General features: G+C 45.6%; 1 protein-coding gene across 1 annotated transcript in view; it reads left to right on the top strand.

Annotated features, from left to right (window-relative positions):
• Positions 1–2,875: 2,875 nt before the first annotated feature.
• UBTD2 (ubiquitin domain containing 2) overlaps positions 2,876–12,807 on the top strand; it is a 56,254-nt gene continuing 46,322 nt past the window's right edge. Inside the window, exon 1 of the mRNA XM_075860039.1 lies at positions 2,876–3,254. Coding sequence (XP_075716154.1) covers positions 3,185–3,254 — 70 coding nt within the window. The 5' untranslated portion in view covers positions 2,876–3,184. The remainder of the gene's footprint in view (positions 3,255–12,807) is intronic.

Here is a 12,807-nt window from a genome sequence, read left to right as displayed (position 1 = left end):
CACAGTGCCCCCTGTAGATAGTGCCCCCATAGCCCCCTGTAGATAGTGACCCCATAGAGCCTCTGTAGATAGTGACCTACATAGAAGCCCCTGTAGATAGTGTCCCACATACAGCCCCTGTAGATAGTGCCCACATATGGACTCCAGAGCTGCAAGGCAATAGTGCTAACCACTGAGCCACCGTGCTGCCCTACATATAGCTTCCACTATAGATAGTGCTCCACGCAGGGGCATAACTAAAGGCTGATGGGCCCTGGTGCAAGAATTCAACTTGGGCCCCCCTACCCCTCCCCAAGCAGACCCTGCTCGCGCCCATACGCAGTCGCCTTGCCCAACGGCAGGACCAAAATCTTATTAGGAGAATACATTATAATAATAATAATAATAATAATAATAATAGGGATGACATCTCATAGTAGTAAATAATATATTTTTTTTTATTAAAAAATAAAAAAATCTGAAGATAAAAATGTAGAGGCCCGGGTACTGGGAGGACACACTGTGGCAGACCTATAAGCAGGAAAAATAGCTGCCCCTACAGTATAATGCACTCCCATAGCAGACAGCCCCGTTTAATGCACCTCCATTGCTCCCCCCCACAGTATAATGCACCCTCATAGCAGACAGACCCCTGTATAATGCTCCCCCATAGCAGACAGCCCCCCTCCCATACCCATACCCCATATGTGCCGAATAGAAAACTACTTACCTAGCCCCGTTCCCCCGACGGGTGGAGATCTTTCTCATCCACTGTGCTGAGTGACTCGGTGCAGCCAGGCGCGATGACGTCACTACATTGCGCCTGGCTGCGGCTTCCATGGCTCACGGCACAGTGAATTCTGGAGCAAGGGGCCGTCAGCATTGAATTCAATTTTATCTGTGTCCTGACGAAACAGATACAGTTGGAACAGGAACCTCGTTTAGTGGCTCACGACCCCCCGGAGGTCTTCAAACGACGTCCCCAGGGAGTCGCGACTCACTGTTTGTAATATATTGTATTGTGCTGTCCTCTCTCCACCGCAAACACAGACAGCACGATACAATACATTACATTACACATCACATTACACTACGGGCCCCCTCACCAGGTCTTGCTGTTTTCTGAGGAGTCGGATGATCGGCTCCAACTTCCAGTGCATCCAGGTTCTATTCCTCCGTCCGCACCACGCTGCGTTCTCTTCCTGAATGCCTGGTACGCCCTTCATGTGATGTCACATGGTACACTGAGTGTACCAATGTTATTGCGACGTCATGTGAGGGCCCTGCCTAGTGCCAGCGTCACCGCAAGTAAAGGTTTAAAAAATCTATTCTACAGTTAGCGCCGGTTGGCATCGGGGGCCCCCCAGGCTTAGGGGCCCGGTCGCAACTGCGACCCCTATAGCTACGCCACAGGCTCCACGTATAGCCCACCTCTGTAGACAATGCTCTACATATAGCCACTCTGTTGCTATTGCCCCACAGGTAACCCACCCCTGTATATAGTGTCCCACATATAGCCCACCCCTATAGAAAGTGCCCTAAAAAAATAGCTCCCCTATAGTACTCTACATATAGCCCACCCCTGTATAGTGTCTCACATATAGCTCCCCCTGTAGATAGTGGCCCACATATAGACCCCCCTGTAGATAGTGGCCCACATCCCCACATATAGACCCCCCCCCCTGTAGATTGTGGCCCACATCCCCACATATAGACCCCCCCCTGTAGATTGTGGCCCACATATAGACCCCCCTGTAAATAGTGGCCCACATCCCCACATATAGACCCCCCCTGTAGATTGTGCCCCAAATACAGACCACCCTTGTAGCTAGTGCCCCCACATATAGACCCCCCCCCTGTATATAGTGACCCACATATAGACGACGCTCCTGTAGATAGAGCCCCCACTATAAACGATATAATAATGCCATTAACAGTTTTATGAGAAGAAAAACCCCAAAACTTTACATACTCAGATGATCCTATTCCCACGCTATTCGCTGGCGATGCAGACATGCTCTCTTTTGAACGGGTCTGCAGGAGCTGAACGAGCGTCGTCCAATGACGCTGATTGGCGGGGCAGAATAACTTGCCCCGTCAACCAGCGCCTTTCAAGCATGGAAGCGGCGCGATGATGTCATTGCGCCGCTAGCCAATCAGCGTCATTGTAAGGCGCTGAATGGTAGGGCACAGAACATGCCTGGCCATTCAGCGCCAATGCATGTATTTGGCTGTCGCTAGAACCGGGGCCCCCTCCGGTGCTAGCGATGCCTACAGGCATGAGAGGCCCTGTGATGCCCGGCCCATACTTGTTGGAGGCTCGGCGGTGCGGGCCCCATAGTAGCGGCGCTACCGCTGTAGTAGCCATAACGGCTGCTAGCGGCGCCACCGAACATACTGGCGGCACGGGCCCTTCAAGCCGCAGGCCCCGTAACAGCCACTGATGCAAACTGGACATGAAGAACTGACAGTTGATAAGTTTTTAATGGCCATTTTTTTTTTTACTGTCGTGTAAATGTAGTTATACAAGCATCCCGGCGATCATGTGACCAGTCACATGATCGTCGGGACCAATAGTGACAGCGTTCATTGGGTCCCTGGCAGTCTCTTATAGCTGGTCACCTGACATTCAGCAGCCCAATCCCTGGGGCAGCAAGCTTAAAGCGTCGGCGGTCCTGAACCGGTTAATAAACGACTATAGTCCCTGACTTTAATTGAATAAACTAATTGTAAGGTTTTTTTCACAACTATTAAGACACTAAAATAAACTTGATATTATTTTTTTCGTCATATAAAAATGTTAGGACAACAGAAGTAGAAGGATTGAGGGAAGTTCACGTCAAGTTCTCAAAAGGACGAAAAAAATACTCCTAGAAGCTCACAAAATTGCAGTAGAGGCGGTGGAACGGAAGTACATGCCTGCTCCCGTCCCCTCCGCAGACATCCAATGAGCTGCCGCATGTCGGAGAACTCAACGGTCCCCACTCAGTGACCAGCAGCGTACTAGACCCCTCTGTGACGCCATCAGCACGGCAAAAGAAGGCCGATACTGCGGGGTGTGGAGCTCAGTGACGTCAGAGGCGCGCTGCCGCGACGTACTCTTTCCTCTTCTTCGTCCCCGCTTTCGGTGCCGCGCAGCGTGAGCGCGCCCGCCCGTGTGAAGGCAAGAGGGAGATAACGGCAAAGGCTGCCCCCGCCGGCACCCATGGGAGGGTGTGTGGGCACTCACCACGACTCTTCGGGCAGCCTGAACGAGAACTCGGACGGGACCGGAGGTGAGGAAGGAAGGATGTGGGGAAGAGGAGGAGAGAGAGGGGGAGGAGGGAAGATGAAAAGGGATTCGCTGCTCTTTTGTCTGATGCTGGCCCGGTGCAGATAATGCCCCCTGAGGGGTAACAAGCTCTGTCTGGCTGCCCCCAGCCCATAACCTGAGTGGGGGATATAAAGTGCATGATGTCCGGGTATCATTTCTGTATTCTGGTTCTTGTCCCCCCTATCGTGCACCCCACTACTTTGGGGTTCAGGGCACAGGTCAGCCTTGCATAGACGTAGGATAGCTCCTCCTGGTAGTGTAAACCGCTTTCTTGGGGATGATTTTCTATTACAACTCCCATCATTGTAGATTGGATGCTTATATAGACCGGTACAATGGAGAACCATACTCTTCTAACTCTGTGTACCAATCTGATCACTCTTCAGGGTAACTTATCTCCTCGGGTGCCCTCTATTGCCACCTGGCACTATGTTATAATGTATCATTGTATATGTGTATTTCACTTCTCTAATTTGGAATCTAAAAGTACCACCCAGAATTTATTTCTGCACAAATATAATTCCTCATATATTCAGATCTGATCTATTTTATGTTTATTTCCATACTATTTAGTGTTGACATTCACTGCTTTTCATACATAACTTTTTCTGGTTTCCACTGATGTGTAGATCTAAGTTTTTTGTTTTTTTTTGTTTTTTTTTGGCCTGGCTATTAAAAAAAAAATCACACTGGCTCTGGAGTGGCTCATGAGGCCAGGCGGGGGCGTAGCTATAGGGGATGCAGAGGTTGCCCAAATGCCCCTCTGCCACATTAGTCACCGGTATTATAAATGGCACATGGTCGGTGGCGGGTCATGTTACAGATTTCGCGCTGGGGTCCAGAAGCTTCAAGTTACATCTCTGAAGCTGGATTCACATGTTGTGAACACATCAAAGTTTGTGCATAAATTAACATGGATTTTTCTGCAAACTTCACACCCGACAGTCTATGTAATCCACTCCCTTTGTACGTGAAATCTGCGACCTGCAGACGTGCTGCGGAATACAAGGCTTGGTTCCCACGTAGCGTAAACGCTGCAGGATTTCCGTAATGGAATTCTGTGAGGAAATTCCCCGGCATGTTACAGCAACAGAAAAGTGAATGAGATTTAGCAAATCTCCGCCACACGCCGCGGATAAAAAAAAAAAACGCAGAAAAGTCGTGTGGAAAGTGGTCTGCGGTGCGACTTTCAATTCCGCGACATGTCGATTGATGCTGCATGTTTGGCCCATAGACTTCAATGGGGAGCGTAAATTCCGCAACAGATTTGTTTTGTTGCGGTTTGTACAGCGTTTAAGCCGCTGGAAATCCGAAGGTACACGTATTCTTTGCTGTAATCAACATTTAACGCTAGATCCACAGGCAAAATTGCTGCGGAACAAACGCGGCAATATGCGCAGCAAAAATCACTATTTGCTGCAGCATTCTTTGACAGATTTATCTGCTTTTTTTTTAATTTATTTATTTTTTATATAGATTCCGTTGCAGATTTCCTGTTGCAGAAATTCTGCAGCACATCCTGTGTGTGGGAACACACCCTAAGGTCTCGTGCACACTTACATCACCGTTTTCACGGCCGCTTTTGACGGGTCCGTGAACCCGTTTTAGCGGCCGTGTGATTTCCGTGTGCACTCCGTGTTTCCGTGCGCCGAGCATGGTACTGTCCAGGGTGCTGAAAGAGTTAATAAGCTGCACTTATCGGCGGTAACTCTTTCAGCACCCTGGACAGTACCATGCTCGGCATGCGGAAAATAAAATTTTAATGTAATAAATAATAAGTTCATACTTACTTTCCTCCTGTCCGGCCTCCAGCGATGACGTTTCATCCATGTCGCCGCTGCAGCCAATCACAGGCTGTAGTGGCGATCACGCATGTCAGTATGACGTCAGAAGGCCGGCCTCCAGGGATCACACTTCATCCCACGTGACCGCCTCTGCAGCCAATCACGGGCAGCAGCGGCCTCTGCAGCCAATCACAGGCTGCCGCGTCACAAAAGAAGGTCGGACTGGAGGAAGAAGAGGGACTCGTCACCAAGACAACGACCGGGTACGTATGAAATGCTTTTTATTTTATTTTTAATCAGCAGCCTCTTTTCTCTATCAGTTATTGATAGAGACAAGTGGCTGCCGATTAGTGTAATATTTTTCTAATGTTTTTCTGCCCGCCCGGCGGTTGCTAGGCAACGGCTCCGTCACACACGGACGGCACACGGATGCCTTCTGTGTGCCTTCAGTTTTTTTGATGGCCCCATTGACTTGCATGGGCCTCACGGTCACGGAATCCCGGACCAAAGTAGGACATGCTCTACTTTGGATCGGAACGGAGCAACGGACCGTCAAAAAAAACTGTAGTGTGCATGGCCCCATTGAAATGAATCGGTTCAGGGTGCTATCAGTGACAAAAACGGATAGCACCCTGAAGGAAAAAACTGAAGTGGGCATGAGGCCTAAGGCCAGGTTCCCACATGTCGGATACGCTGCGTAAAAGTACGACCTGGAAGGAAAAAAAAACAGCTTTTTAAACTAAGTGTATGTTCACACGCAAACTCAAAAACGTCCGAAAATACGGAGCTGTTTTCAAGGGAAAACAGCTCCTGATTTTCAGACTTTTTTGAATCTGAAAATGAAGCTTCTTTGGCTATGTTCACACGGAGTATTTTGCAGGCAGAATTTCTGCCTCAAAATTCCGTTTGGAAGTTTGAGGCAGATTTTCCTCTCCCTGCACGCCAATTTTCGCGGCGTTTTTCGCCCGCGGCCATTGGGCGCTTCGGGCATAAAGCCGCGAAATACGCTTTCTCTGCCTCCCATTGAAGTCAATGGGAGGTCAGAGGCGTAAACGCCCGAAGATAGGGCATGTCTCTTCTTTTACCCGTGAGGCGGTTTCCGCGTCAAAAAACTCGTCAAAAAACTCAGTGTGAACTTAGCTTTAAAGGGGAAACCACGTCGGAAAAAGCGCCAGAAAACCGCTTAAAATGCCTCCTATTGTTTTCAATGGGAGGCGGAGGCGGTTTTTCCCACGAGCGGAAGAATCGGCTCGCGGTAAAAAGAAGGGACATGCCCTATCTTCGGGCGTTTACGCTTCTGACCTTCCATTGACATCAATGAACTTTATTCAAAATACAAAAATGATAAAAAGATGAGTCATTGCAAAGCATGAACAAGACGTCCCTTATTGCAGGGAACATGTATGGACAGCAGTATAACACGTGGACATGGATTAGATAGAAATGAGGATATAAAACGTATGTATCCTGAGGTCACTGTCCATCCTTAAATATATTAGCTGAACAGCTGGCAAAATGATGCAAGTGTGCAGCTGGTCATTAGATGCAATGATCAATAATATATTGTATAGAACAACATATCATTATACTTGAATTACATACCCATGTGACTTGCCCTGCAGGCAAGAGACGTCAGACCCGACGCGCGTTTCGTCCGGGGGTGGCGTCTCTCCAGTGGGGACCTCCATTAAAAGGTTAGCTCAGCCAATCGGACAAAAATAGGGCGTTATCATCCAAAGCCATGTATGGGCGTCGCACACCTGGTATGGAGATGGTCGGCGATGTACTTCCGACCAAGCGTCATCGAGGTCATCGCCGACCATATCCATACCATGTGTGTAACGCCCATACAAGCACATACATGGCTTTGGATGGTAACGCCCTATTTTCCTATAATGTCATGTGAATATGCAAGATAGCTGCACATGCACTGGTGTGACACAACCATAGACCAACGTAAAATAACCGCTATCTTAGCAGTCAATGGTTGGAGAGTGTGCTGTAGTTTAGCCGGCAAAAGCAGGAATTAAAATATGAGGAGCCCCCCCGAAATGTTTCGCTACTGCTGTAGCGTCCTCAGGGGAAATGGGGCTAAGGTCTGTCTTATTGTGGTCTGTCTTATTGCTATATATAGCACATTAAAGAATTTACTTTATTTAATTATCTATCTCTTATGGTAGTTGGAAAACAGGGTTTTTTGCCTAATGGCAACTAGTTAGTATTGCTAACCTAGTGTAGGCACATAGGCCCGGACCCAGTAAATAGACATCTTGTGGTATGACAGTGGTGTAGTCCCCCTGCTGATCTCTGCTCCAGCACCACTCTGGTGAAACATCCTACTACATCTGGTTTTTGTCTCCTGTCCTGTCTGTATCTAGTTAGCTCGGATTACGCTGGGCTGTGAGCTTGACTTGCCACGTTCATTACCAAAACATAGGTACACATAGCTGTCCACAGCCATTGAGTGCAGACGGGCGAAGTGTGTTACAAAAATAAAAAAAGATTCTTGCCGATACACCCTCTGGCTTGGTCATGCATATAGCGTCTTTCTGACCCATCATAATTGTTTTCTAGGTGACATTTATTTTTATTTTACCTTCATGGTCTCTGTGTTTAGAGAAGGCCACTTTTTTTTTTTTTTTCTTTTCTTTAAATGCAATGAACATTTGCCTGTAGTGACTAATACTCCAGCATTTGTCAGTCATTTTAACTGTAGTTATTTTAACGAGTATCCTTAGGGTCCTCTTGGACATGGACCGTGTAAACGAGCGCCGATCAATGAGACAGCTCAGTGATCGGAGCTTGCTTGCTCTTTTCACAAGGATCGATGCATGTAGACGAGCAATCGTTACAGTTGGCCATAGAAACGAGCGCCAATCAAGGAGACAGATCGTTGATCAGCGCTTCTTTGCTCCATTTACAAGGAGCAATGTTTTGGTTATGTATAGGGACGAGCGATCGTTGCTATATTTATTGCTGCATTAACGATACGATCAGCCAACGAACAAGCATTTGCTGATCGTTGCCCTGTTTACACAGGCCAATGACCGGGAACGAGAGTTCTGTGAACGCTTGTTTGCCCAATAATTGGCCTGTGTAACAGGGCCTTCAGATTGCAGGTACTTTTCACAAAGCTATTTTCAATTACATAACAAACATGACAGGAGTTAAAGAAGCTCTGTCACCAGATTTTGCAACCCCTATCTGCTATTGCAGCAGATAGGCGCTGCAATGTAGATTACAGTAACGTTTTTATTTTTAAAAAACGAGCATTTTTGGCCAAGTCATGACCATTTTTGTAGTTATGCAAATGAGGCTCGCAAAAGTCCAAGTGGGTGTGTTTAAAAGTAAAAGTCCAAGTGGGCGTGTATTATGTGTGTACATCGGGGCGTTACTAATACATTAGTATTGCAGTATATCATGCAAGTGATTCAACGATCACTGGTTGAAGTCCCCTAGGGTGATTTATAAAAAACTTTAACTGTTATTTACTTTTTTTTTTTTAATGTTCCAAAAGAAAAAAATATTACAATTTAAAAAAAATCCCCCTTTTCCCATTTTTTTTTCCCTAAAGCAATGTTAAAAAAAAATAAGTTCACATAACTGGTATCGCCACGGCCGTAAAAGTCTGAACTATCACATTGCAGCGTTGTTTAACCCGCTCGGTGAACGCCGTAAAAAAAATATATATATAAAACATGCAACTTGCTGTTTTTTGGTCATCTTATCCCTCCAAAAAAATTGTAATAAAAAGTGATAATGTAGCATGTGCCCAAAAATGGTATCGGTGAAAACTACAGTTCGCCCCGCAAAATTTAAGCTCACACAGCTAAATTGATGGAAAAATAAAGTTATGGCTCTCAGAATATGGCTAAACAACTTTTTTTTTTGTTATTACTTTTTTTTTTAAAGTGGTAAAACATAGAAAAATATTTTTTTTTACCGCCTGATGGATGCCGTAAAAACAAAACTCTCACAAAAATTGAGTAATCACTGTTTCTTGCCCATTTTACCCCACAAATATTTTTTCTTCAGCTTCCCAGTACATTATGCGGTACAATAAATGGTGCCATGAAAAACCACAACTTGTCCCGCAGATAACAAGCCCTCATACGGACGGCTATGTCGACAAATAAATTTTTTTTTTTAGGGCTTTTGGACAGTGGGGAGATAAAAACGAGAATGAAAAAACTCGGCCCAGTCTTTAAGGTGTGTGTGTGTGTGTGTGTATAAACATCATATTGTCCTGTCAAACTTGCTCTTAGTTATTAGGCTGGGTTCACACGTGCACGTCCGTTACGGCTGAAATTACGGAGCTGTTTTCAGGAGAAAACAGCTCCGGAATTTCAGCCGTAGTGGCATGTGCAGGCGTTTTTCGCAGCGTCCATTACGGACGTAATTGGAGCTGTTTATCCATGGAGTCAATGCAAAACGGCTCCAATTACGTCTCAAGAAGTGACAGGCACTTCTTTGACGTGGGCGTCTTTTTTACGTGCCGTCTTTTGACAGTGGCGCGTAAAAAAAAATTACCGTCGGCACAGAACATCGTAAAGCCCATTCAAATGAATGGGCAGATGTTTGGCGACGCTTTGGAGCCGTATTTTTGGACGTAATTCGAGGCTGAAACGCCTGAATTACGTCCTTAAATAGGGTGTGTGAACCCAGCCTAACTGTTTCTAGGAAAAACTGTTTCTAAAATGCATGTATTTTACAGCGATTTGCGAAACAAAATAAAATCGCCCTGCGGAAAACCAGCTTTGGGGTCAATGCACACGATGTGTATTACATGCGGTTTTGCCGCATGGATTTGCACGCTACAAATCTGCAGAGTAATACAGTACCAGCATAGCCAATGAGATTCCAGGAAATCTCATGTCCACGCTGTAGTATCTTTCCGGACTGAAATTGACCTCTGGTGCGTTTTTTAGAATTTGCAGCATGTCAATTCATCTTGCGTTTCCGCTTGCGAATTCTGTCTTCCTAGTGCAGAGGAAAGTCACACCAAAATCCGCAGCATGAAACCGCATCAAAACTGAAAAACCGCATAGAAAAACACACATTCAGGTGCAGGTTTTTTCCTGTGAATTTCTTGCGGTTTTGCTGCGTATTTTCCGCAGCAAAATACGCAACATGTGCATGTAGCCTTAGGGTGCATTTTACGAAGACTTTTTTACCACACTGTAAAATACACATAAGAATTAGCGGCACAAATGCACACACTGATTTTCAGCCACAATTTTATTTTACGTGTTTCACCTGTAAAAACTGCACTGGCGAAAATCGCAATACCGTGGCAATTCGTGCTTAAACTGTTATCGGTTTTCCCACTATGCGTTTTAACTGCTTGGCCCAAAAATTCTCATGAAAATAACGCCTTAAGGCCTTATTCACACGAGTGTATTTCACGTCCATGTTACGCACATTAAAATGGGCGTCACGCGGTCCTATGAAATTCAATGGGGTCATTCAGACATTGTGTTTTTCATGCAGCGTGTGTCTGCTGTGTGAAACTCACTGCATGTCCTACACTTCTGCGTTTTTTACGCAATTTGCTAATTGGGCTGCAATACATTCCTCTTCTCCAATTCCTGCAGAACTTCAGCTCGATCCAAGAGCTCCAGCACAGCTCTCGTGTCTATAGATATGCAGGCAGCCATTTAAATCATTGGATTCTGTATAACGTTTTATTTTTTTTCAACAGCGCCAAACCGATCACTTACACTGAAGCTCCCTCTACAATCGGTTTGTGTCTAGGAGCCGCTATGTGAAAAGGACTATCCAAAGGTGGTAAATACGGGAACATTTTTGCCTGTGTTTACCACCTTTTACAATTCAGCTTGGCAATTGGCTATTGTTTGCTCCATTGAAATGGAGCACTGATCGGGAGTGTGGGGATGAAAAATTGTTAGGGTCCATTTAGAAGTTAAGGTGCGGATAAAACCATCCATTTTTTACCGTGACTATGTGCGTCTTTCAATGCAATAGCGGTGAAAAATGCAACTACATGGTAAAAATGGATGTAGTTTTCGCATGCGGTTTTAACTGCTGCTCAATCTCAATGTCTGAATGGACCTTTACTATGATCGTTCCTCCCCGTATATTAGCACCTTGTCAGCATCACATGGCCTGTATACATGGGGAGATGTGCTGCTGACAAGCGACAGTTTTATGGCCCTTGTCAGTCGATGAACGAGCGTTTGCTCGTCCATGATCTGATCGCTGCCCTGTTTACACAGGGCAATGATCAAGAATGAGCGTTGATAGGAACACTCGTTCACCCGATCATTGGCCTGTGTAAAAGGGCCTCTGAAAGCCTCTTATTTTGTACACATAGAGGTTTCATAGTTACGCAGAGGTTTTTCCCCCACAGATTCATACAAACTTTGTGAGAAAAACATTGTAGCACACTGCAACGCATTCCAAATTACGATGCCTCCATACAGTGCCTACAACTTCATCAAATAGGCTATCCGTGGCTCCATGTGCTACCATACAAGGTGTTTACATAAGGCTTTACCATGTGCACATGAGGCCTTAGCCAGGTCTAGGAGCCAACTCCAAACGTTAGGAGTCTGCAACGACAATCTGTAGGATGATGCGGCTGGGGATGTGCCAGGCCTCAGCATAGACATCCCTTTGGTAATTACAGCAGCGCCCCCACTATTTGTAAACATTGTGTCCCTTTTCTCCTAGTAGTAAAATTTGGTCACGCTCTCCTATTAATTTCCCCTGTCATAAACGCTCACAACCACGAGCAGTCCCATTACGGTTGCCATAGGATTCTCAGTTCAGACTAGACCGCCCTGTCAAGGCTGAATCTGTGGAAAGTAAATATTCTTCACACTGTCAAGTCAGGGCTGCAGGAAAAGTGGATTAACTTTCTAAACTCTGGTTCCATTATTTCTGGGAAACTGGAGTAAGTGCTGCTCTAATGCAATCGTGATGGAAAAACCGGTATAAGAAAAAAGGTAGATGCCTGATACAATGACTTATTTCCACTACTAACATTGCTATAGCTTTGTAATGTGCTAGTAAATATTATCGCTCACACATCTTGTTTCTAATTTTGGCATTGCTAGAAATGTGACTGAAGACTGCTCTTATATCGAATTTAAGAAGGAATTGGGTGGTTGGTATTTTATAGAGAATCGCTGCAACAAGTAAGAGTCTTCTTAAAGAGATCCTGTGTTATTTTGATGTTGCATTTATAGAAATAGAATTTATAGTGTATTTTAATCTAGTCCCTTAGCTGAGATGTCGGGGATTCCCAAAAAACAGTCCTCGATACAGACCTCTTCGCTTGTAAGCTGCATCAGAACAGATTGTAAAGTTTCATACCTTTCAACCCTTTATTCTCATATATATCAAAGTAGTGCAGAAGTCAATACCAGCCCTGACTTCCAAGAAGACAATACCTCCGGCTTCCCTGAATGCTGAGCCTAGAGAAATCATTTTAGGAATCGGTTTGCCAATAATAATTTTCAATTTGATGCCTGGATATTATAGGTGAGACTCTTAGGCCTGATGCACACGACCGTGTTCGGTCCGTGATATACGGTCCGCATGTCGGCCGCTTGTCCCGGACCGTACAAAGTACAGGGAGCCGGGCTCCTAGCATCATACTTATCTATGACGCTAGGTGTCACTGCCTATCCACGTAACTACTGTCACACACTAAAACATGATTACAGTACGGGACAGTAGTTCCGCGGACAGGCAGTGACCCCTATC

This window comes from Rhinoderma darwinii, chromosome 3, assembly GCF_050947455.1.
Source record: "Rhinoderma darwinii isolate aRhiDar2 chromosome 3, aRhiDar2.hap1, whole genome shotgun sequence".
NCBI lineage: Eukaryota > Metazoa > Chordata > Amphibia > Anura > Rhinodermatidae > Rhinoderma > Rhinoderma darwinii.
This window is presented reverse-complemented; position numbering and strand designations above follow the sequence as displayed.